Below are 27,032 nucleotides of genomic sequence, written 5' to 3' on the forward strand. Positions count from 1 at the left end.
AAACCCCAGCCTCTTGAATTCCAAGGCCAATACGCTACCGTACTGTTGCTGCTTCCCAGGACAAGGGAGGTGCTCAATAAATACTTGCACAATGATTCACCCTCTTTCTCAGGTCCATGGGCTTGTCTCTGACCCCCAGCCAAAGCCAGACCACATGGCCTCATGCCAAGACAACTGCTGTAGGGTTCACTAGGGTCCCGACTCTCTTCTCATCTATCCTAGGTCCACAGAATGCCAGCTTTGCAGGAGAACGCCATGGTTCACAGAGACCAGTTGCTCCCAAATACCAGACCATGGACTGGTGCTAGACCATGACCAACAATTTTCACTAATCGATAGTGAAGTCATAATAATAATTACATTGGGGAAGATAAAATCCTCATGACTAAAAATATTATGAATAATTAATTGGCAAAAAAGATCTTATTTCCGAATTGTTTGCTTTGCTTTACTTGGGCAAGCTCCAGTACTCTCTATACACGTAGCATGACTGGGAGAAAATGTCTCTGTGCCACAATTTAGACCCTTTGGCAAAGCCCGAATGAGAGACAGAGGCCAGGGAGGGCAGAGCCACTTACTCAGGCAGCTCGCTCATTCCCTCTGAACACTCCCTAGTCTCACATTTTTGAGCCAGAAGACACTGACTCTTAAGATTACGAAGCTTGGAAGCCAAACTAAAGCAGTTTTTTAAGAGGGTGTGGGTATGGGTATTGATGGAACTGTTAAAAAGTTGAGATCAGACTTTTTATTACTGAGGTCGCTCACAAGTTTTACCCTACCCATAGGAAGGATTCAGGAGACATGGGATTTTAAGGAGATCCCTGATTCACTTTATATTCAACTAACAGAGTGGCCACGGCATGACGCACAAAGATAACCCTTGAGTGAGGTCTTAGCTGCAGAAGTGCCTCCAGGATCCCTGGGTTCAGAAGAGGTAAGGAACTACTAGTTAAATCATTTACTAATTTTTTTTTCTGTACTATAAACACTTAAGGTGGATATAAAGGGGAGGAAGAGGCCAGCTCTTTAAGAGGTAACTAACTTGCTAGATAGAGCAGGGACAAAGCAGAATGGGTTGGAATTTGTGTAGGTTGAGTCTAACTTAAGATGACTGAGATTAGTTTTTATTCTAGAATTCATATTTATCTTCAAAATTTCAGCCAGCCAAATTTGTTATTTGGGATTTGCAACTTTAACAATGAGAACTTGCTCTCTCTACACAAGTGTTTCATCTATAGAATAGACAGGGGGACCATGCCTGATAAAGGGTGGAATTTGATCAGATAACTTCTGCAACTTCTTTTTAAATCCGTTTTCTGGAGTTAGAAAACCCAGGTTTTCATTCCAACCTTGCCAGATGCCAACTGTCAGTAAGTGGTAATCTACTTCACTTCCTCTAGCCTCATCTTCTTTATCTGCAAAGTAATTGATAAAATTTACCTCACGGGACTTTCATAAGTATTAAGTCCAGCAGCAAACTTAAAAGCACATGGTAGATATTTAATAAATTCTAGTGCAAGTGTTGATGATGTTTATATATAGCAGTCAAACAGGGTCAGTATCTTAAATAGAATTTAGTAAGTATCTCAATAAGGTAAAGGGTCTTTAAGTTTCAAACTGCTTTTGTAAGTGTAACAATATCTCAACTTACTGCAAAAACTTAAGGAGGATTGAGGGATGGATAGAAGGGGAGATAGAGGGATATACATATGATAAAGCAAGTAAAATGTTAATGGCAAGAATCCAGGTGATGGTTCTGAGTATTCACTACAAAATTCTCCCAACTTTTCTGTATGTTTAAATAGTATGATAATAACATGTTAGGGGAAAATGCCTTTCACAGCCTCTTGTACTTGGTCTTAGACTTGGGAGCAGCTTGAGATAAAGGACATTCTTGGCTTCCACTTCGTCTCCCCATCACCAGGCACAGTGGCTTCTACATAGTAGTTATCAGAAGTTTGTTTCACTGATTAAATGAATATATCCCTACAATAAAGAACAGTTATTCTCATTTTGAACAATAACAACAAAAATGGAGTGAAACCAAGCCATATATTCAGAGAAATGAGATTGACATATCTTTCCAAAAGAATCCCAACTAGCATCTTCCCTGACTTTTGACTTGCTTCCTCCCTTACTTCAATCAACATCTATCCATGGAGTCTCCAGATTTCCAAGGTGACAGTTCACCTCCATGAGGCTGACTATATGAATGAGGTCCTCTATCACAACACACATTAAATGCATTGTCTTTTTTAGTATATTTTCTAAAGACAACATTCCCCTCCCATAGGTGCATTTTAGCTACTGTAAGAAAATAATGTTGTTCAATTTTTGTTTGACACTGAATCATCCCATGTAGGCATAAAGGCAGCCAATCTTAGTAATCTTGTTCTTGCCTCTCTGGTTGCACTAAAAATGCCTAGATGTAGCTGACATGCAAGCACAGTGGTCAGGAAGATTGGCAGCAAAAATACTAGGTATTTGGCCTTAATGCTACCATCGTAAGTGTGGCTCTGACCACGCACCATGAATTCATTTAGCAAGTATTCATTGAGTACAATTTTAATGCCAAGCACTGTGTTTGGCTCTGGAGAGACAACAGCCAGGTATGGATAGAATGATTTGGTCTCTGCTCTTATGAAGTTAAAAATCCATCAACCCAAAGAAAAAAGAACATGATGTAACAGGAAAAACAAAACAAACACAAAAAACCAAGATATGATTTAGAACTATGTGAACCTTCACTGAAGACCCAATCCTAATCCTCATGGACAATCATTTCATTTCTTTGAGGCTTGTGTATTCACCTGTAAAATGTGGCAAGTAGCAACATTTATCCCACAAGACCATGTCATAGATCAAATAAAGAAAATATACATCAAAATCTGCCATAAGCCAAAAAGTAAAATACAAAATATATATAATAATGGCTGACATTTATTAAATGTTACCAGTTATCACACCAAGCAAGTCCTTGGGGAGGGTGGGGAACATCTGATTTTTAAAATTAGTTTGTTGGAGTTTAAAACTAAAAGAATACAGTACATACTCGGCATAAATCAAATATGCAAATACAAGGACATTAAGGAAAGAAAGGATTCACTGTCCAGGTAAATGAAGACAGGACACCAGCCTCAATACTCCGTATATTTAGTTACGAGACCGATTTATGGGCTGACCACCCTGGAGAGAAAATCCACAAAAGATGCTCTAACAACAGCTGACAACACAGTCCACGATCCAAAAGCTGGGAGGAACAGAGCCCCGGTATAAACATTAAAAGAGAAGCTGTCTGATTCATTATATACATCTTGTTTTCTCTTACAGGGAAAAGGAAGCAGCTTCAAAGGTTATGCTCAAGACACAGAGACACAGAAGAGAGGCCCAGAGGAGTTACTGTGTCAATCTGGGGCCATCACTTCACACACAAAACAAGCTGTGACTCAAGGTAATAGACTCCAGCCAAGGGGTGGCTCTGGGGTGGAAAGGAGTGGTAATACTCCAAACTTCCTTTTCCACAATGTGGAAGAGTTAAAATGAACTTACATTTGGTCTGCAGTGGATCTCTACTGTAGAATGGAACTATTGGCCAGATATACACAAACAAAAATGATATGATAAATGATTTGGTAAATTCGTTCATCTGTTCATCCATCCATCCGTTAAAATATCTACGGAGTGATCAGCATCAGATGCTAGCAGTGTCTTAGACATTAGGGACATAGAGATAAGTGAGGCACAGTATGGTGTAATAAATTCCCAGGCAGAGGTAAGTGGGGATACCATGGGGGACAAAGGGCAGGAGCCTGATCAACACCTGATGGAGAAAGTCAAGGACGGCTTCCTAAAGCCTTAAAGAATTCGTCTGTTTTCCCAAGTGAAGGACGAAATTTTAAGTTTGCCAGCCAAAGAAAAAACCTGAGCAAAGACTCAGAGGTGTGAGAGACTATGGGTACAGCATTCCTAGAGCCACAGACCGAGAAGTTCACCATCTGGAAAATCTTTCCACATCTCTAAGCATTTTGTTATAGGAAAAGTAATGATGGATTCCTTGAACAAATTCCCACAGCCTGGGTCTCCAATCCAAATGCCTAGAGGGTAGTGCTGGAAAAGGAAATGAGCAGAGCAAGCTGGGTGGGGATAGCTGTGAAATGAAGGACACTTGCCCCTTCTAAAGGGGGCAGCCCCTACTCAGCACTGGCCAATTCTTTCCACATGGGAATGTGCGCCCCCCACTGCCAAATCCTTTTGTTATTTTTTCGAAAGAAGCAGAAAATCCGGACTTTTATGTGAAATTTCTTAGTTTTTAAATGTTGAAAACTAATTCAAATTTTTTAAAAAGTGTTTTTGTTTTGTTTTGTTTTGTTTTGTTTTGTTTTGAAGCACAGGGTAGGTCAAACAGAACCCATCTGGGTACCAGATTTAGCCTGTGGATGGCCAGCCAGCAGCCCTGGCATGTTGCAAGAAACAAATGTTCTTTGAGAATGGGCAGTGAGGACCAATGGATAGAGCCCAGGAGCTGGAGGCAGGCTGGATTTTATTTATAAGATTTATCTGAGAGAGGAAGTGAGTGAGCATGCACACGAGCAGGAGGAGTGGTAGAGGGAGAGAGAGAAGCAGACTCCCCACTGAGTGGGGAGACCGATTCGACTCGGGGATCCATCCCAGGACCCTGGGATCATGATCTGAGCTGAAGGCAAACACTTTACTGATTGAGCCACCCAGGCACCCCTCTATACTGATAATTTCTTAAAACAAATGTATTAATAAGACTACAGTTTTGTAATTGTTCCTTTTAATATTATAATGCCAACTTTGTTGCTGTTATACAAATATTTATTACCTACCTAGTACTATGCCAGAGTGATTTCTAAGTCATAAAAGGGATCATGTCACACTTATGATTAAAATCCACTGACTCAGGCAGCCCGGGTGGCTCTGCGGTGTAGCGCCGCTGTCAGCCCAGGGTGTGATCCTGGAGACCCGGGATTGAGTCCCACGTCGGGCTCCCTACATGGAGCCTGCTTCTCCCTCTGCCTGTGTCTCTGCCTGCCCCTCTCTCTCAATCTCTCTCTCTCTCTCTCTCTCTCTCTGGCACTCATGAATAAATAAATAAAATCTTAAAAAAAAAATCTACTGACCCTTTCTCCCTACTCTTAGAATAAAATGCAAATTCCTGCCCATGGCCTCAGGCTATGCAAGAGCTGACCCCTACCCACTGCTCCAACCCACCTCCTACTACTCTCTGCCTTGCTCATACTCCCCCACCCCTAGCCCTGCTGACCTCCCATGCTGATATCACAGGTACTTCCCTCCCCTCAAGAACTTGCTGCCCTCTCTTCCTGAAATGATCATCATTCAGGTCAAACTCTCCCAAGAGAGAACACGCCAGCCATGCCAAATCTGTTCATCTGTGTTTTTCCTTTAGAATTTTCCGGAAAATATAATCACTTTGCTTATATATATTTGTCTCTTTGTCTATATTCTGCTTCTCTATACTAGAATCTAAGTTCTCAGAAGCCTAACCAGGGCCCTCTCCTGTCTTGCTTACTTTGGAATCTCCAATGCTGAACACAGCGCCTATCACATAGGAGACAATAAATAATATTTCCTAAAGGGAAAAAAAAAAAAAAGGAACCCACAATCTACTGTTCCTGGCCTCAGATCCTCCTGAAGTTATCACTAAATCTATTCCCTGAACAAATTTATCCAAACTCTGCAGAGCAAAACACTTGAAGAGGCGATAGGGAGAAATGGTGATAAGCCCAGATTCTAGATCTGAAATACCAAGGTTCCAATCCCAGTTTTGCTATTTATTAGCTGAGTGACCTCGGGCAAGTTGCTTAACATCTCTGAGCCTGTTTTATCATCTGATATTACTTCATAGTGTGGACGTGAGGATTAGAGGAATTTAACATGGATAAAATGCTTGAAAAAGAGCTAGATATGTAATTAGTACTGTATATACTTTAGCTACCATCTTCATCTGTTTCCTTATTTTGATCCAATTGCTCAGGAGAGCTGTATCTTTCTTTTCCCATCAGGCTATAATCTCTTGAAGGCAAAGACCACTTTTGGACCCTAACAGTGGATTACAGAGATCCCACAAGATGGGGATGGGGGACAGAGCTGCAGTATGGCTCCCAATGTAGGTTTGTTCACATGGTATAAGACTGTGAGTCATTTAAGGTTTCTGAGTTTCAGTTTCCTTATCCACAAAAAGAGATCGTATCTACCCCACAAGACGGGTGTGAAGATTAAATAAAATAATCTTTGTGAAATAAAATAATGCTGAAGCTGGAGGCAACAGTGAATTTCAAGGGAAACAGTAGAAGGTATTAGGTAAATCTGCTTCAAAGTTCAAAGCCAGCTGCCTTCTGGTATAGGCATTACACATAGGATGTGGATGATTCACATAAATGAATGACTCTGAAAATATGTTTTGTACTATTGTACTAGATATTTTCTATGATTGTCTCTGACAACCTCATGGTGGTTTTTAGATGCTTTCCTTAGCTATTAGTCAAACAGAAAAAATACCACTCATTACAGCCAGCTACATGAAATAAGATATTCTAGTGTTTGAAATTCTCTCAGTTGGTGATAGGATATTACTGACATGCCCATCAGTAGAACACAAACATTTCTTACACACAATAGAAGTGAAGAGGCGACTACTATTTGGATATCTACTTGCATAAAGTGCTTTACAAATATCTGACTAAATTATAATAGTTCCACAAGGCTGACACTATTCTCATTTTACTATGAGAATATACTAATGACTATTCTCATTTTACAGCTAAACACTGTGAGACTCAGATAAGTTGATTTAGTTTGTCTGAGGTCCCAGAATTGGTAAATGGCAGAGAGACATTTAAATCCAAGTGTGTCTGGCTTCAAATCCTGTACTTTACTTCTGTTACAGAACTGTGATTTATCCCCCAAATTTCCACAATATCTTGTATCAGCTCTACTGCTAAGGACTGACGAATGTGGGTGAACATTAATAGGCTTATACACGCAATTTAAAGCCAGAGTAACTAACAGAGAAAGACCATTCCCACCATAATTCCCATTAAAGAAGAAATGGTATATTTCAAAGAAAGGAAATTAACACAGTTTATCTTCCACAAAGTTTCAGGCAAGAAGAAATCTAAGATAAAAGAATAGATGTTATTATATCGTCAAAAAGAAGGAAAACATAAGGCCAACCAAGGAACTAAAAATGAGCTGGCCCAAGCCTCTTACTTCACAGAAAGGACCAAAACCAGGTTTTTCTGACCTCTAATGGAGAGGTTGTTTTTTTGTTTTTTTGTTTTTTTGTTTTGTTTTCTTTTTCCAATAGTTCCTCATGCAAAACACTCTACTCACACCTTCCACAGCTAACAGGAAGTTATCAAACCACCTCTCTGGGCATCCCAACACCCAGCTTCCTCCAAAGCATCTACATTTACAAAAAAAAAATAAAAAATAAAAAGCACATTAGAAGCAGAGAATCATTTCTTCATTTTCCCAGTATGCTATCAGGGGAACAGAAACAGAGAGGCATGAACTGGGGAGATAGGAGGGGGAGATATATCTTCTTAACCCATCAGCAAAATCCTCTGACATTCCAGCCAGTTGGTTCCAGTTGAGAATGAACGATGACAATCTCAAACTATAAAATGATTAGCTTTCTGCTCTGCTGACAATGGCAAAAAGAGGAAATGAGTTAAAAGTCAGATTGGAATACCTCCACATAGCCCCTACAAGCCAGTTAATTATCTTCCATTAACACTGAGCTGTCAGGATCTGCATCAGCCCTTAACTCTCTTGACCTTCCCCAGTCTGCACCTTGTTACCCTGCAATGTTTCATGTTTATAAAGATAGGAGACTCCAGCTGTTCCAGCCTGACAGAACTTAATTTACATTTGGCCTTGATTAAGATGAGAGTCAGAATCATTGAGACCAAATGGAAAAGCCAGACTGCTGGGGGTTATGAAAAATTCAAATGGCATTTTTCCTTTTATCTGACAATTCTTATTAAGGAGACATGCGTCAACCTGAAACACAAAAACTTTAAATGTAAAGGACATGATTAAAATTCCACATTGCAGAACTAGGACCTGAGTGACTTTGCCCAAGAGCTGCGGTGGTCCTAGTCTATCACTTAGGTCTTATGAGAAGTCTGAACTCCAGATTCTGCTTGACTCCCTCTGACATCAGATTCTAGGCCAAGGACAAGGAGCCCATGAATGACAGCAGCACTGAAGTGAGTGGTCAGCTCTGACTCTGCCATCTTGCTCGCCCCTCACAGCCAATCAGCCTCCATGTCCCGCTGATAGTATCCCCTAAAAATTCTGGAATCTATCACTTCCCCATCCCACAGTGCCCACTTCACAGCTCATGACTTCCCACATGGAGGACTACAAAAACCCCCTTAGCGAGCCGTTCAAATTATTAAAAAACTATGTATTGACTACCTACTATATGCCAGGCATTTGATTAGGGGTAGAGAAACAGCCATGAACAAAACAGATAGGCTCTCCATCCCCCCCTTGGGTTACAATGGTGGGAAGACCCAGGCACCACGTAAATCATCATACAAAATGATTCCTGCTACAATTTATGAAAGATACAATGAAGTAAGAGTGCAATGAAGAGATCCCTGATATATGTGAGGTCAGGCAAGGCTTTTCTGAAGACATAACAATAAAGCTGAAACCTGTATGAGTTAGGATGGGTGTTAAATAGCAGGAAAAATATTCAGAGGCAGAAGGCACAGGATCACATCATCATCAAGACCGGGGTCAGCACACTTTTCTCTAATAGTCCACAAAGTAAGTATTTTCAGCCTTGTGGGCACTCAGTCTCTGTCTCAACTACTCAGCTCTGTCCCATAGTGATGCAAAAGCAGCCATAGACAATACACAAATGAATGAGTGTGGCTGTGTTTCAATAAAATTCTGTGGCCACAAAAATTTGAATTCCACATAATTCTCACAAGTCACAAAATATCACTCTCCTTTTGATTCCTTTTTCAGGCATTTGAAGTAAAACCCACCCTTTGCTCCCAAACCATCCAAAAACAAGTAGCAGGCCAGATCTGGCCCATTGGCCAGAGTGGACCAACCCGCAGTCAAGATGGAGGTGGCAAAGAACAGAGCGTGTCTGAGATACCCTAACGGGATCCCGGTAGACAGAGTGAGTAAGGTGAGGGACACCCAGTAAGTAGAAAGGGGGTGGTGAAAATGACATCACATACCATCTTCTGGGCCATGTTACAAATTTTGGAATTTATCTTAAGAGAAAAGCCAAGACAACAAAGTGCTATAATCAGTAAAGTATGAAAACTAGTTCTTACTCCCCCCCACACACACATACACACACACACACACACACACACACATTTTCTCACACCTAACCAGTCTCTTTATCTCTGCCAAAGGTATCTAAGACATTCCCTCCCCCTTGCTTAAAGACCATCTATCACCAAATAAGCCCTTAACAAACTGAGCCCAGGCTACTTACCTGGCCTCATCTCCTACTACACTCAGGGAAGCATCCCAGGCTCTTATCCCAGGACCTGCGTACCTTACCAAAAATGAACCACAGTCTTTCTCAAGAATTTCCTCCCCGTCTTCTCTAAAAGGCAAAACCTCCATTCCTATCTTGAGATTCATCTTGAAGAACTCCTCCCAGAAGCAAATTATTTTCTCCAAAAGTACTGCATATTTATCAAGGTGCTTAAAACATCTGACAGCTCTGGTCCCATGTCTCTTTCCTCCTCCTGCCACCCCCAACTGCTTCCCCACTACTACCCCAGAGGACTCTGGGCTCCTCAAGGATAAGCCTGAATGAGTGTGGCTGTGTTTCAATAAAATTCTGTGGCCACAAAAATTTGATCTTTGTGCTTATGTCCCCAGTGCCTACAACATTGCTGGTTCATAGCAGAACCTCAGTTAATATCTGGTGAATTAAAGAGTGAATAAGGGGGGCACCTGGGTGGCTCAGTCAGTTAAGTGTCTGCCTTTGGCTCAGGTCAGGATCCCAGGGTCCTGGGATCAAGCCCTGCATCAGTCTCCCAGTTCAGCAAGAAGCCTGCTTCTCCTTCCACCCTTCTGCCCCTACTCCTTCCTACTCCTGAGCTCTCTCTCTCTCTCCTCTCTTTCAAATATACAAATAGATATTTTAAAAATAATTTAAATTTTTAATTTAAAAAAAGAGTGAATAAGGGAGTAAACAAATGACAGCCCCATGAGTTAGCAGAGTCTCACATTCTGACTGATGTGCTGGCGCACAACTCTTTGAAAGCTATCTAAGCCCCTGGTCCCCCACTCTTCCACAGCCCCATTCAAAAGACGTTACTGTGTTCTGATTCTCCACAAATGTGTGCTCTTCAGGATATAAGGGCAGAGCTTCTAGAATCAGAAGTGGTTTTATAAGTCTGGGGGCTTGTCAGAAAATGCCAATTCTCAGTCCTTACCCCAGGACTACTAAATCAGGAATCCCCAGGTGATTAATAAGATTCCCAGGTAATTCATTTACACATTAAAATTGGAAGAGGATCCTAAACCATCGGGGTCAGGCTTTAAGGACAACATGCTAAAACTGGTATTAGACACTATCTTTTATTTGGAATTTGCAATCATTGATAAAACCAAAGTAATTCGCAGCACAGATTCCTGTATGTGCTTACCAAAAAAAAAGAATAAATTGAAGAAATCTTAAAAATAGATTTGAGGCTCAACCTTCAGGTAGTTAAATACACGATGAGATAATGTTTAAGGCCTTTCTGAGAAAACTCTGAAATGGAACTGATGGATGGATGGTCAGTCTTAGGTCACAATCCCTGACTGCTGCAATCTAGAACCTAATTATTTTTTTTTTTTTTAGAACCTAATTATTTTTTATGCACTTTACTGAGTTCGGTTATATCTCAAGTGCACAGTGGTGAGCATCCAGAGAGGTTCACACCAGATATATAGTTAGATCACCCGGGATATACAGCCCCAAGCTGACATGAAGCAGGTGCTCAGTTAAGGCCCTGATGATGTACCAGTGACCACCTACTTGATCCTTCCCACTTAATTGAAAAGTACAGCTTTTCTTTCCTGTAGCCAAGAAGGATGTGATATGTCCAACCCATTTGTTTTCTTGCACCATATTTAGGCTGGTTTAAAAACACCACTGCCTCTGTTCCTGGTCCTACCCTAAAGTGGCATGCTTTTGGAGGGATTTCAGTTACAGCATGATATGATGGGGGTGAGCTGGGGTTTGGAGGCCAGCAGACATGGGTTTAAATTCTGGCTCTATCATCTGTTTAGGAAAATCATACTGCCATCCCTGTCAGCCTCAGTTTCCATGCTGTCTATCAAGCAGAGTTTGCTAAGATTAAATCAATATCTACAGAACACACAGCAGAGAGTGGGGGCAGTGCAAAGTAGTGCTATATTCTGACTTGTATTTCAGGATATACTTATATCAGGTTTTCAAGCCAGTCCAGACCAACTTTCTCACTTTATAGATGGAAAAAGTGAGGCCCAGGATGAGAACTGCTTTGCTCAAAGTCACACTAGGTGATGCAAGTAGAGTCAGAAACTCTGACTCCTAAAATACTCTGTTTTCAAACTCTTAATAAATATAGAAGGCTTTGTGCAAATTAAAGCTTACACAACAGCTCAATATGCTAAACAGATAACAAGTCAAACTTCCCTTGATTATTGATGACTTCTTTGCTTCTGTCTCTTCTGCTCACGGTGGCAATCCAGAAACACTTTCTCAGCACCATTACACTCCCCTCAACCCCCATACATTTTGAGTAATCAAAGACTTGGCCCATTTGAAACCCCAGAGCCAGTAAATGAATCACACCAGGTCTTACTCATTAGATGGATTCTCTCCTCACCAGACTACCTAGGGATTTTCAAGTCCCTGAGGTTCCCAGAGGACTTGAACTTTCTTGCACATCCATCCCTACTGGGCACCATTAAGCTGACATCACCATTATCCACACTTCATAAAGGATCTGAACATCTGGAAACAGGAACCACCTGCAAGTGCTCTGTCCAGAGATCACTGTATCACTCGAGGACATGGAAACTCAAGTTCAGGTGACATGAGAAACCTGAACATGCCACCATGGCCAGATTAATCCTCAGGGGATACTAGTGTATAGAGAAAGAAGGTTCTGGTCAGAAGATGTAGACTTAAAGCCCAGCTCTGCTATTTTCTATTAGGAATGGTAATCGGCATCTCTGAACTCCAGGAGAGTACTGGCTATTAAGAGAATTGATTGCAGAGTCAGCCAGTCTCTGGTTCCAACCCTGGCTCTGCCACATGTTTATCATGTCACTTTGGGTGAGTTGGTTATCTCTATTAGCTTTAGTTTTCTTGTCTTCAGACAACCTTCAGCCCAAAAGAGACAACTCCTGCCTTCATAAGGTGGCTGCTAGGATTCAAAGAGATAATCTGTGTCAAACACTTATTAAGTGCCTACATAGGGCAGTCTGGGTGGCACAGAGCCTGATCCTAGAGACCCAGGATCGAGTCCCATATCGGGCTCCCTGCATGGAGCCTGCTTCTCCCTCTGCCTGTGTCTCTGCCTCTTTCTCTCTCTCTTTCTCTCTCTCTCTCATAAATAAATAAAATCTTTTAAAAAAATAAAATAAAAAAATAAAGTGCCTGCATAAGGTTAGCACCTGAAAACAAGAATGATTTAACTGAAACCTAATCAATAAATTAGGATCAACCTGGGTTGATCCAGAAGAGAGAGCAGCTCTCTGAGGAAAAGTCAAACATAACAGACTTGAGCACAGTGCTTGGTACAGACAGATCCACAATGAATGAATCCCCAGCTGCGATGAGCATGCTCTCTCCACCTGAAGGCACTCACCTCTTTTAGCCACAAAAGCTTTGGGGCCTGCATTTCCACGGACATCACGCCCCCAACACACTGCAGGACGCTGTGCTTGGTTTCATTGATCCTGTGGACCTGAGTGATGGCCCGGTGGTCCAGCCACATGATGATGTTTCGGCGGGAATCCCCTAGCAGAACAAGAGACGTAAGGTCACATGCATATGCTCAGCCTTCTAACCCAAGGGGACACTTCCAGAATCCCAAGAGCACAAATCTATCCAACTACTATGATCTCAGACATCAACAACAGCAAGCACGAGGGCCCCTACCAACACGAATTAGTGCACTCCACCCAAACTCTAGATTTCCCTTTGAGCGATGCGTCCTTATTTAAGTGTCACTCCAGTGTTAAATGTCTATACCAAAACCAGTGGGGATCTACCAATTAATTCAATTCTCATTCATTCTCTCCCAACTTCCTCCCTCCTTTCCTATCGCTTCTGTTCCAGAAAACCTTTGCTGAGAGAGAGAGAGAGAGAGAGAGAGAGTGTGTGTGTGTGTGTGTGTGTATGCTCAGGAAAAGAGTCTATGAAGTTAAGCCTAAAACAATACATTGGCTTTTTAAGATCTGCTTCCATTAAATACAAACACTTCAACGGAATAATATACCCAATATAACACACCAACTACATCCATACAGTGGCTTTTATCTGCTTATATTCTTACTTCTTCTAGTCACTTTAATTAAAATTCATTAACTTTGGTATTTTTCCCCCCTCATTCAGTTGGTTTGGTGGAATGGGAAGCACTGTAACTTTTTTCAGTTTGGGGACCTGGCCGACCTCATGAGGAATGCTCACTATTTCAGTTACAGGTGGAGATACATTGAAAGAGTCATTAAATTTTTCTTAGCCAAACTGTCCTTATCTATAAGACAGGGACAACACCACCTAATGGCATATAAGATTTTTCATTCACTAACAAGACCATGCACATAAAGACAAGCACTGGGATGCCTGAGTGGCTCAGCTGTTGAGCATCTGCCTTTAGCTCAGGGCATGATCCTGGGTTCCCGGAATCAAGTCCCACATCAGGCTCCCTGCATGGAGCCTGCTTCTCCCTCTGCCTGTGTCTCTGCCTCTCTCTGTGTCTCTCATGAATAAATAAATAAAATCTTAAAAAAAAAAAAAAAAAAAAACAGGCAAGCACCTACTACACAGTAGACCCTCCAGAGAAAGAAAAAGTAAGAAACAGAATTTTAAACCAGCTGGAAAAGAAGCACAGGCATGTGCCTCACATTCTACCTCTGCCATCCTGCAGCCCACAAGGAAATGAATTGTGCCTTTCTCCCTTTCATGGTCTCTATTAATTCCTCATGTACTAATGGGCAAACCAATATTCTTTTTACAGTCCTCTGCTTCCTCAGATGGCAAAATGTGGAGATCAGCAATGAATAAACCAGGCAATAATAAAAGGGAAAGATATAAGGGGACCCCACAGTAATTGAACCAGATACATCACACATTATTTTGCAATTGCAGAATCACTGCAGCTAATAACAAATATTTATAAAGCTCTGTGTGTGTGTCCCAAGCCCTGTGTTAAACGTTTTATACACATCATCTCATTTAATCCTCAAAACAACTCTCTGATCTAGGTCATTTCCCATGACAGACTGACTCCGAGATTTAAGATTTGCTTCCTATCTCAGTTTGGAAAAGCATATAGTGTGCTTTAAAACAGATCTGTGCAGAGAATGAATAAACAAATTGGTACAACAAACTTAAACTCAAGCTACACATATCAACATGAATAATGATACCAGCCAAGATAGTTTTAAACACCACATTTATTGTTTGTTGTTGAGGGTATACACATATGTGGAAAGTGCAGAAATGATGTGTTTGTGAACACCAACTACAGCAGCATGGTCACCATCCAGGGAGGGGGAAGGCATAGACCGAAGCTTCAGGTGGTTCTTCCTTCAAAAAAAGTCTGTGGCCAAGGGAGTAAATTTCCATCTGCTTATCCTCAGAACTGGGTACACAGGAGGCTATGAATCTTATTTTCCTTACTTTGCCATGTTTCTGAAAAAGGATCCTTAAAATTGAAAGAAACAACGCCAACCTAAGAAAATATCTAAGTCACGTGATCATCACCATGATGAGGCAAGGACTCAGTCTCTGCTTTGCCTGCCTGGGGAGGGTTCAGGTCCCACAAAAGCTCCTCAAACCACAGTAGTACTTTGAAAATAAGAGGAAGTACATGAGACCTTCCAGAGACACATCTAAGATTTGTTTTTAAATAGCTGAGTGATTATACCATATAATGTCACTGCTTAAAGCTTTGCTTCTCAACCCTTCTTGCACATTAGAACCACCCAGGATAGTTTTTAAAACATTGATGTCCAGCTCTCATCCCAGCAACATCAAAGAATCAGAATGTGGAGGTGTAGGCACACATGTGTGCATACATGCATACACATGCATGTGTGTGGGTGTGTGCATGTGTGTGTCGGGGCACCTAGGTGGTGGAGTTGGTTAAGTGTCTGACTCTTGGTTTCGGCTCAGATCGTGATCTCAGGGTCCCAAGATCGAGTCTCATGTTGAGCTTCACACTCAGTACGGTCTGTTTAATATTCTCTCTCCCTCTGCCTCACCCCTCTACATACTCTCTTTTTCTCTCTAAAATAAATAAATAAATCTTTTAAAAAGGGGAGGGCGACAATGTCAGTATTGCTTCTTAAATATTGTATAAGTGCAACTGCAGCTACTTCAAGCCAAAAACACCTGCCGCTAAACTTTCAACTAGAATGACAATCAGCTCCTACTGCCTCTATGCCTCTACAGGAAGAAGCTCTCAGAAAACAGAATGACACAATGAAATTGTGGGAATCAATTAACTTATTATATATATATATATATATATATATATATATGTGTGTGTGTGTGTGTATACACATATATATATGAAGATTATTAAATAATGATTCACATTGTGGACAAAAAACTGAGGTTAATCGTTTTTCATTTTTTATGGAAAATCACAATGAAAGGACTCCACTGAAAGCTCACTGGATCTTTCACTGAGCATCTATTCCATGTCAGGCACAGGGCTGGATGCTGGGATGCCGAGGAGAATATGCCACAGTCCTGCCTGTATGGAGCATGTGGCTGCATAGAGAGCTTCCAAAAGGCAGGGAAGCTTTCTTTTAAGGAGTTCTGAAAAAGACTGTACACTAGTTAGGCAGGTGAAGAGGGGATGAGGAAGGAGACTCTACAAAGCAGAGTCAGCAGGTGAAACAAAGCACAGAGCTTAAACAAGGGATTATAGAAGGGGAGGTGGGTGGAGGGATGGAGTAACTGGGTGATGAGCATTAAGGAGGGCACATGATGTGATGAGCACGGGGCGTTATGCTATATGTTGGCAAACTGCATTTAAATTAAAACAAACACCGAGCTTAAAAAGTGTCAAGTTTTAAGAAAATTAGAAGCAATTGCTAGAACAGAATTTCAGTTATACAGTCAGTTTATCCACAGGCATATTATTCATTGATGTATTCACTCAATTAATATTCTGGATCTCTCACAGGAGCTGTGCCAAGCATACTTGTGGGAAATTACTATGAATTAGCACAAATACCTATGAGGTTCCTACTGCAGGGTAGCCTAAGAGGTAACTCCCTGCCCAACCCTGAATTCTCACCCTTGCTTCTTCTTGCTCCCAAGAGCTCCTGGGGCTAGGATGACCCAGTCAGAGTTGTGCTATGAGTTAGGGGGGTTGCAGAGTTGGGAGCACGCAGCAGTGGCACCCTGGCCCAACCTGGAACTGTCTGATCTTCAAAGGAAAGATCAAACAAGAAGAGGCTAAAATGCGAATATTTTATCATGTAGTAAAGATTACCATTCTTAAACTACTGTAAACAACATGAATACTTGTTTTTTTTTGTTTTACTTGTTTTTTTTTTTTTTTCCTTTCCTTTTCCTTTTTTTTTTAATCATCTTATCATTTTGGCCTGTTTTGTGGGTTTGGCTTTAATGGTGATAGTTAATTTCCTGACCCCACTGCCTGTTCCTCACCCTTACTCCAGTTAACCAATCAAGAGTTGTTCACTGCCACACAGGCATCAGAAGTCATTAAACAACCTTTGAATCATCTTTAAAATTCAAACCTCATTTTCTAGCACAAGATAATCCATTTCAGATAAAATCTAACCTTAATAGAACCTATTGAAAGGCAAGAAACTGGTAAGGGGTACCTGCAGCTGGATGCATTTGATGAATGGGTACATTTTAACCTTTTTGATGGAATAAAATTATTTCAACACTTATAATTAGGGTTGTAACCTAACTACCCTTTTTATAGAAGTCCTGTTAACAGCAGGCAATTCCACCTACAATGAGGAAAAAGATGGCACCCAGAGAGGGTGCACTACATATGTAAGCAGGTCTAACAAGAGCTCTCTTCTTCCACTTCAAGCATTCTTGCTCCTAGTATCTTAGCTACCCAATTCAGCTGCACCCAGTAATTCTCCACATACCAGAACTATGGAGGAAACATAAAAAATGCTGATGCCCTAGACTCACCACAAGCCAAGTGAATACAAAGCTTGAGAGTAAGGCTCATGAATTGGGATTTTAAAAGATCCCAGGTTGATTCTAATATAAAGCCAGAATTAAAAACCATATATTTTAGCAGATCAGAGGTTAGTGTCCTGGGAACCTAGGGCTGTTTAACATCTAAAGTCCCACCCAAAATGGGAACTCATCCAACAGCATCCCTAAGAGACCATCACCTGATTGCTACTTAAAGCAAGCCAGTCAAGACAGTGCTGACAGCCTCCCTAAGCGGCCAGCTCCTTGGCTGTCCACAGCTCCTAACTGGAGAGTGTTTGCTGCTGCTGAGCTGAGGTCTGCTAGTCCAGGTCCATTCCTTTGGTCTGTGCTTTCTGAAGTGGCCCAGATTGGGGCTGTTCTGCCTTCTTGGGCCAGAACACTTCCAGGTGAGCCAGAGATTAGCCACTGAGAACAGGGAACATTCATGTTTGTCTTTGACACTCCAACACTTCATAAAACAGGGCTTGGCACACAGAAGGTGCTAATCAATAGCCAAAAAGGGGGTAAAGTGTGTGTGTGTGTGTGTGTGTGTGTGTATGTGTGTGTGTGTGTGTGTGTAAAGATGGGCATCACTATCACTGTGTTCTAACCATTTATCTACTTGCATACTTTGTCCAGCACATGAAATTTATATAAATCGTTATTCTATTAATTAGGTCCATAAAAGTGAGTGGGACACATCCTCTTTTTAGGAATTCATGATCAGATGGAAGAAACATTTCTGAGCATTCAGGTATCAGGCTTAGTCCTCACAACAAAGCTATGGTTCATTATTCCAATTCTTTCAGAAAATGCAGAGGTAAAGAGACTTGCTCATAGTGTCATTGCTCAGCATCAACGGAGCCGAGATCTGGGACCTCCTGACTCTAATTCCAACGTGCCCAGTGTGCCCTAGTCCTTAGAGCCACCTGTTAAGTAAGGCCTGGCCACCGCAGTGTCCACTGCTGAGGGTTCTCAAATATAACCTTGTCCTAAAATGCACGTGCAATGGCTATGTTGGCAATAACTCACTGACGATCCCTAGAGGCACACTTCTTAGATGGAACATGCAATTTTCAGTATGCCATGGTCTCCACCACTCCCTAATGTCTTCTGTTCATGAAAAGGTTAGATAGAGTTGAAATTTATCTCCACACATGCGCTTTTTTTTTTTTTTCAAACCTGGTCCATCTTACTCATTTTCATTACCTACCTGACTACTATGAACTTCTGGGTTTGCAATCTCAGTGCTAGCACTGCTTGCTAAAACTTCCCAAGAGGGACAAGTCTTGGACCATGAAAAATTTCTGATGGTGAACCCAAGTGGCACATACATTTGAAACAGCTCATTATTGTACTCACAAGTCTCTATGAGGCCAATATCATGAGGTGGGAATGTCTTGTGCACTAGTGAAAATAGAGAGGCCAATCTCTTTCCAGCTTCTGTGGGATGCATGGTCCTGTCTGCCTTATTCTATTTCCTTTAAATGGACTTGGTTCACCTACTCAAATAAAGATGCTACAGAAGCTTCATAACACAAAGCAACTGCAGGCACTAACCTTCCCTTCCCAGAAAACACCCACACCACTGGCCTGTTTCAAGGATGCTCACTATGAGCTAATGATCCCACATCCTTCCCTCAGTGGACTATCTACTGTGCTTCTTGTGCATTAGTGAGATAAGTCTCTCCCTAACCCAGACCCAATGTCACCACTCCCACCACCTGTCCTCCAAGCCAGTAAACCTCCCCAACATGATTCTGGCCTCTGTGCTCCACCACTAAATCTCATCCTTAGCAGTAAGAGACACCTGACCTCGTGCTCCACCTGAGGCCCAGCCAATCTCCCATGACCAGGGAAAGAGAGAGTGAAAAAGTCCTACCTTCATGGTTTACCGGTAAAGGACGAAACTGCTTATCCAAAACCACCAGAGAACATGTGGCATCAAACCCAAGCCCTCGGATTTGGTTTACATCAATCCCTTGTACAACTTTCTGTTTTAAAAACAAACAAACAAAAACATAAATTACAAGATAGGCTTTTAAAAGACTGAAAAGTTATGACTAGAAAGAAAATGAATAACCAAATCGGATAAATATTTACAACAGAAAACAGATAAAAGTTTAATATAACTAAAATAATAGAAGATCCTCTAAATTAATAAGACAAAGACAACCAATCTAATTGGAGATCAAGCAAAGTACATGGCAAGTCACTTCATAAATAATAGTCAAAAAGCATATAAAAAGATTCCCAACTCCACTTACATAAATAAGTTAAATTAATGCAAATAAAAACACATCAATCTTTGCTTTTCACATTGGCAAATATGTATAAGATTAACAATACACAGTAGTAGCAGACTGGGAAAAGTGGACCTTCTCTTACATTATTCTAACAGTGTAATAATTTGGTACAGATTTTGGAGAATAACTTCATAGTATTTATTAAAACTAAAAACATACATAAGTTTTGTCCAGCCAACTCACTTCTAGGAACCTACCTTAGTGCCTTATTAACATAAGTTAAGTGTCGATGAAAGTTAACTGCAGCACTACTTGAGAATATATTTAAAATTTGGAAAAACCAATTTTTATTACAGTACATCTGCAAAATGGAATATTATACAACCACTAAAAAGAAGTAGAGAAGTAACTTCTGAGTGTGGTACTCTGAAGAGGCTGGCAAATCCGTTTAGCAAAATAAAAGTTAATAAAGCTGGACAAAATTATCAAAAACAACCATTTGGGGGCTATGGAACATGAATAAAGTTCATTTATTTATTTATTCTTGAAAAATCAAAGCATTTAAATTTTGAGAAGGATTTATTGTTTAAAACATCAAAATTGTATTTAAAACATTCCCACAAATACAAAATAAAACAAAACAAAAAACTCTAGGACCAGATGGCTCCATTGGGAAATTCTACTAAACATTCAAGGAAGAAATAATTCCATTCCTGCACAAACTTGTTTAGGACATAATGAAGGAGGGAACATTTTTCAACAAATTTTTATGGCCAGCTATACTTTCATACCAAGCCAAACAAGACATCAAAAGTAAAAAACAGGGGATCCCTGGGTGGCACAGCAGTTTGGCTCCTGCCTTTGGCCCAGGGCGCGATCCTGGAGACCCGGGACCAAATCCCACGTCGGGCTCCTGGTGCATGGAGCCTGCTTCACCCTCTGCCTGTGTCTCTGCCTCTCTCTCTCTCTCTCTCTCTCTCTCTGTGACTATCATAAATAAATAAAAATTAAAAAAAAATAAAAAATAAAAAACACTATGGACCAATATGTGCTATGAAAATAGGTGTAAAATTCCTTAACAAAATATTAACTACAAAACATGTATTATATACTATGACCATGTGAGGTTATCCCAGGAATGCAAGGGTGATTTAATATCTATACATAAATTAATGTATTATACATATTAATAGAATAAAGCATAAACACCAAATGGTCATCTCAATAGATGTAGAAAAAGAGAGAAAAACAAATCAATAAAGAGCATCTACAAAAACCAACAGCTAAAATTACACTTCATGATAAAATGAATGGTTCCTTCCTGTTATAAACAAAGAGAAATGTCTTCCATCACTTTCATTCAACCTGCAACTAGTATTTCCAGCCAGTGCAATAAGGCAGGAAAAGAAATTTAAAGCACACAGATTGGAAAGAAAGAAGTTTAAGCATCTTTTTTTGCAGAAAGTGGAAAATCCTAGGGATCTACAAAAAAAAAAAAAAAAAAAAAAGCTATGAGAGGTAATAAGCAAGTATAGTAAGATCACAGGATACAAGGCTAGCATATTAAAAATAATTGTATTTCTATATATAAGAAACATCAAAATTGAAATTAAGGAAATAATTCCATTCAAAATAGCATCCAAAAAAAAAAAAAACCCTCAGGAATGAATTTATCAAAAGAATTTCAAAACCAATGCCCTGATAACTACAAAACATTGCTACAAAAAGAAACTACAAATTGGAGAAATATGTTATATTCATGAAATGGAAAATTCAACATTGTGAAAATGGCAATGTCCTCAATTAATCTACAGATTCTACACAACCTCTATAAAAATTTCAGCAGGTTTTTGGATATTTGGGAGGTTTTACAAATAGACAAGCTGTTCTTAACATTTATGTAAAAATGTATAGAATGTAGAAGAGCCTAGTCATGTTTGAAAACAAAGTTGGAGAACTTAAGCTATCTGATTTCAACTTACTATCAAACTATCATTACTAAATCAGTGTGGCACTGACACAGGATAAATTTATAGATTATATGAAATAGATCAGGAATATAAGAAATAAGCCCATTTATGGTTGATTACTTTTTGTAAAGATTTTTAAAATTTATTTATTCATTCATGAAAGACAGAGAGAGAGAAAAAAAGAGAGAGAGAGGTAGGCAAAAACAGGCAGAGGGAGAAGCAGGCCCCATGCTGGGAGCCTGATGTGGGTCTCGATCTCTGGTCTCCAGGATCACGCCCTGGGCCAAAGGCAGGCACTAAACCACTGAACCACCTCGGGATCCCCAGTTGATTACTTTTTTATAAAAGTATGAAGACAATTCAGTGGCATAAAGACAGCCTATTTAATAATAGGGCTGGAACAACTAAATGTCCACATGCAAGAAAAAAACTTATACTTCTAGAGTTTCTCCATACTTCTAGAGTTTTTCCTCACATGCACACAAAAATTAATTCAAAATGTGTCGCATCTCCAAATGTAAAAATTAAAACTATAAAACTGTGGGAGAAAATGTTTGTGACATGAGTTAGACAAAGATTTCTTTAAAAGACCCATAAAAGAAAAAAAACTAATATATTTGACTTCATCTAAATTTTGCTCTTCAAATGCAACCGTAAGAAAATAAAAAGATAAGCTACAGATTGGAGAAAATATTTACAATTCATACATCTGATAATAGGCCTATGTATAGAATAAAGAATTCTTATAACTGAAATAATAAGAGAAAACCCTATTACAAAATGACAAAAGATTTAAATACACACATCATCCAAGAAGACATACAAATGTCCATTAAGTATATGGAAATATGCTCAAAAACATTCGTTATTAAGAAAATGCAAACGAGGGTGCCTGAGTGGCTCAGTTGGTTAAGCACCTGCCTTTCCACTCAGATTATGATCTTGGGGTCCTGGGATGGAGCCCAGCATTGGGCTCTCTGCTAAGTGGGGAGCCTGCTTCTCCCTCTCCCTCTGCCTCTCCCCCTGCTTGTGCTCTCTTGCTCTCTGTCAAATAAATAAATAAAATATTTTTTTAAAATGAAAACTAAATCACAATGGGAAAAGACTGACAATACTGTTAGAAAATTCTAGAGAAAGTAGAAGCCTCACACACTGCTGGTGGAAATGGAAAATACAGCCACTTTGGGAAAAAAGTTTGGCAATTTTTAAACATAATTTACCATACAATCCAGCAACTTTACTTCTTAAGTATTTACCCAAGAAAAATAAAAACATATGTCAACATAAACACTTGTATGTGAATATTCATAGCAGCATTATTCATAATACCTCCAAACTGGAAACAAATCAAATGCCCTTCATAGTTTAATCACGTGATTAATCAGTGTGGTGACTGAGGGCAAGTCACACAATTCCAGCCATTCCAATCACTCTCTTGACTTGCTGGGTCAAGTCTCTATAGCATTTATAGAGGCAGGGCTTCCTCTGCCTGGAATGTCCTTCTAACTTGGCTCAGAAATCTCTAGGCAGGGCATAAGATCAATGATGTTGAGTGCAGACTACCTGAGTTTGAAACCTGGCTCTTCCATTTACTAGTTATGTGACTTTGGAAGCCAAAATTCCATTCTCCTTAATTACACAAAACCACCCACTTATACCTCCAACTCTTAATGATGTTATAATAATTCAGTAAAATGTGGTGTGATTAGCCCAACATCTAGTATTCAATGTACAATAAATAGCAGCCATTATTAGAGTAATCAGTTTCCTTAAATCCTCTTTGAACTCATGGGGCATCATTCCATGAATTAATAAGCCAGCCCTAACTTCTACTTGCCATTAGGTTCTGTCTCTATGCACAGAGTGCATGCCTGACTTGGGCAGGCCCATCTCACACAAGCCAGCAGTGATTCAAAAGAGGAATCGGGTAAGACAATGCAGAACACTCAATAAAACTCACTCCCACAAGGCAGCTTTGGAACAGAAATGAACATGAGATATAGTGTCAAAAGAGCCACTTTTGAGTTTCAGTTCCACCACCTTTGGATCAGATAAGCCTGCACTAATCACAACACCTTTCTGACCTTCAGTTTCTTGAGGGTGAGAGTCATCTCCCAAGTGAGGATCAAAAGAGTCAACTGGTTTAAAAGTGCTTGTTTTGTTTTCAAAGATTTTATTTATATATTCATGAGAGACACAGACACATACACACACACACACACACACACACACACACACACACAGAGGCAGAGACACGGGCAGGGGGAGAAGCAGGCTCCATGCAGGGAGCCCGACGCGGGACTCCATCCCAGGACTCCAGGATCACACCCTGGGCTGAAGGCGGCGCTAAACCGCTGAGCCACCTGGGCTGCCCATAAAAAGTGCTTTGAAACTAGTAAACCTCTGTAGGAAATGAAAAGGATGGAAAACCCACCCCGTGACTTATTAACTACATGCATGAAATATTTTTTTTCTTTTGTACAAGGCATAGTATACTGTGTCATGTTAGCACATTTACAATTGATATAGGCAAAGGGATAGTGATCGAGAAGGCTAAATAAACACAAACCTTCTCAAGAATTATGGTGGGAGAAACCTTCCGGTAGGAGCAAAGAAAGTATTTCTCTTCAACCTATTTTATGAACCCCTCTGAAGACCTAGAGTTCTATATTCTACTCATGGCCTTCCAATCACAAAGGTTCAACCATTCCAACTCCAAGACGGAAATCTATCACAGGGAACTAGAAGAATAAGTGTTACATGCATTTAAATCTGATTTGGTTAGGTAGCCGTATCACCAGTCTTACATGAAAATGTCTTATGATCATGCTGATCCAGCAGTAGGAGTACCCTATTCCCAAACCCTACTCATCTAAATCATCCCAGAAAGATGGCTGTCAGAGCCACACTACCCAGAAGATACATAGGACTTGACCTGTTGACCAGAGGATTCCTTTTAATGCTCTTATAAATGGAAAAAAAGCAGTCCAGTAAACTCACCCCAATGACTTGGCATTGAGGGAATTTCCACAGCTAGAGAGAAAGCACATTGCTCTTCTAAAGAATTTCCAGAGAAGGAGATTTCTGCAACTTCATTTGGTAACCTGGTCCATGTCTAGCAACTGTCAACTCGTAGCTATGGGGCAGCAAACAAATATTTGGGGAAGGGATTGTGCATTGCTTTGTTCTGACGGTGGGAACCAGTTCAATTCTGCATGTGTTTTAAATCAGCAGGCTCTGCCATATTGGGTGGGGAGGCAGTATTCCTTTGAAATCCTCCAAACTGAGAACTGGAGGGTCAGAGGCCTACCTGGCTTTTTCTTTAGCTCTATTTGGAGCAAGGGTCAAAGCCTAGGGCCTTGCACCCAAAGTCCAACTTGCAATTGAGTTTTGTGGCTGCTACTATATTCTTTTCAATCTTGATTTGAATGCCTTTGTCAGCCTTGAGGATGTGTGGGGTTATGAAATCCCTGGTTCCCTCAGGCTCATCACTCCCTGTTGCCTACACAATTCAATTACTCACACGTTCAATCAGTCAGCAAATATAATCAAACCTCTTCTAGGGTCAGGCTGAGCACTCTTCTGGGTATTTGGGAAACAAAGAAGAGAATATTTTTTAAAAATCCTTATTCCTTTGGAGACTGCATTTTATTAGTCAACACCTAAATAAAACATACAGTGGACATATAGTAAACAAGAAAATGATAAGGGGATCAGGAGTGCCAGAAAAGAGGGAGGTAGTTGCTGAGAAGATGAAATTTAAGACACGTAAAGGACCCGAGTATCGGACCTTGTGGAAACCTGGTGGGCAAGTGTTGCAGGTAGGAGAATAGCCAGTGCAAAGGCTCTGAGGTGGGAACAGCAACCAGATTAATACAGCTTGTGTGGGGAGTATGTTACCTGCAAGGCTGCTGGAGACACTCTATTTACCAAAATCTACTGTAGTGACTAGGACAATGCATAAATCCAACCATGGACCATGACCTACACAGCATCTTAGCTTAGATTTGGTGCTGTCTCTTGAAGATAAACAGAGAAATAGAGAACAGACACTTCCATTTATGTCAGGGACACCAACATTCTTCTAAGAAGGGAAATTCTGAAACTACCTTCATCTCTTTCCTCTCTCCACACTTACCAAGTCCTATTATATCTCCCTTCCAAAGTCCATCTTGTCACTCTTATTTATTCCTCTGCCAACATTCTTACCAGCCATTCATCATTAAAGAGAAATCATTGAGGTGCCTGGGTGCCTCAGTAGGTTAAGCATCCGACTCTTGATTTCAGCTCAGGTCACGATGTCAGAGTCATGAGATTGAGCTCCACATCGGGCTCCCCGCTCAACAGGAAGTCTGCTTAAGCTTCTCTCCCTCTCCCTTTGCCCCTCCTCCTGCTTGTGCTTGCACTCTCTCTCTCTCAAATAAATAAATAAATCTTAAAAAAAAAAATTATTAAGCACCTGTATGTGCCAGCACGGAGTACACATGCTAAACAAGACAGACATAGCCCTAGCCTCCCAGAGCTTATATAGTTCAAAGGAATCTCAGCCTCCAGAACTTCTTTAGAAGAAACCACCTCCTAAATGATTTGGCGTCCTTGAATTTAATTTCTGTTCCCTCAAGCACCACCTTAAATTGGCTGCTGGTCAATATGAAACTCTAGAAAACACCTTACTGGCCTCAAAAGGAGCATTACCAGATTCGCCCCCTCATGCAATGCAGTCTCCCCTCTTCCTCCTATTGGAAAATACCTGCCCCAAACCGAGCTGGCTCCTTCACATCTCCACATCAGCACTTCTGTCCATTCCATTCCTCCAGCTCTGAATGTCATCTCTTAGAGTTCTCCAGAGTCCTGTTTAGACCTACATCCTTCCTCAAGCCTTCTCAATTGATTGGGAGTAGAGAAGTCCCCATTTCTTTATGCATTCATTCTTTTGGTACTTCCTGAGTCTACTGGATGTTAGGTCCTGGGTGAGCAAACTGTAGTTCCTACCCCCTTGAAACATCAAATCTAGAAGATAAGATAGATATCAACTGAAAAAAAAAAAAAGATGTATTATTTGTTATTGTTATGTGATTATATAATGACTTTATTATTTATTATTCATCAAAAAATGAATGATTCACAAACCATGTGACATTCTATGTAGGAAAAGTATAAGACACTGTCACAAAACTTAGTAAAATAGAACTTAGTTTGGAGGTGCTATGGGGTGAGAAAAGGCTTCTTTCTTGAAGGACTTGACTTTTGCACTAAGATTCAGTGCAGCACTATCCAATAGAACTTCCTACAATGACAGCAATATTCTGTATCTGTGCTGCCCATACAGTACCCATCAACCACGCAGGCTCCCAAGCATCTGAAATGTGGCCAGTG

At 40.5% G+C, this 27,032-nt stretch overlaps 1 protein-coding gene and 1 long non-coding RNA gene across 18 annotated transcripts in view; one reads left to right on the forward strand and one right to left on the reverse strand.

Annotated features, from left to right (window-relative positions):
* FGGY (FGGY carbohydrate kinase domain containing) overlaps window positions 1–27,032 on the reverse strand; it is a 420,837-nt gene that overhangs the window by 355,986 nt on the left and 37,819 nt on the right. For all 17 annotated transcript variants that reach the window (XR_007410823.1, XM_025427818.3, XM_025427831.2 and 14 more), the window contains 2 exons: window positions 19,323–19,434; window positions 12,882–13,033 (listed from right to left, as the gene is read on the reverse strand). Coding sequence is in view for 16 of the 17 variants with exons in the window: in XM_025427818.3 (XP_025283603.1) it covers window positions 12,882–13,033; window positions 19,323–19,434 (264 nt within the window). In the remaining variant the exon portion in view is untranslated. The remainder of the gene's footprint in view (window positions 1–12,881; window positions 13,034–19,322; window positions 19,435–27,032) is intronic.
* Window positions 646–6,186, forward strand: LOC112647119 (uncharacterized). The gene is made up of 3 exons (XR_003128105.3): window positions 646–934; window positions 3,331–3,451; window positions 6,048–6,186. It is a non-coding gene; the product is annotated as an uncharacterized LOC112647119 (long non-coding RNA).

This window comes from Canis lupus, chromosome 5 (genome assembly GCF_003254725.2).
Source record: "Canis lupus dingo isolate Sandy chromosome 5, ASM325472v2, whole genome shotgun sequence".
Classification (NCBI taxonomy): Eukaryota; Metazoa; Chordata; class Mammalia; order Carnivora; family Canidae; genus Canis; species Canis lupus.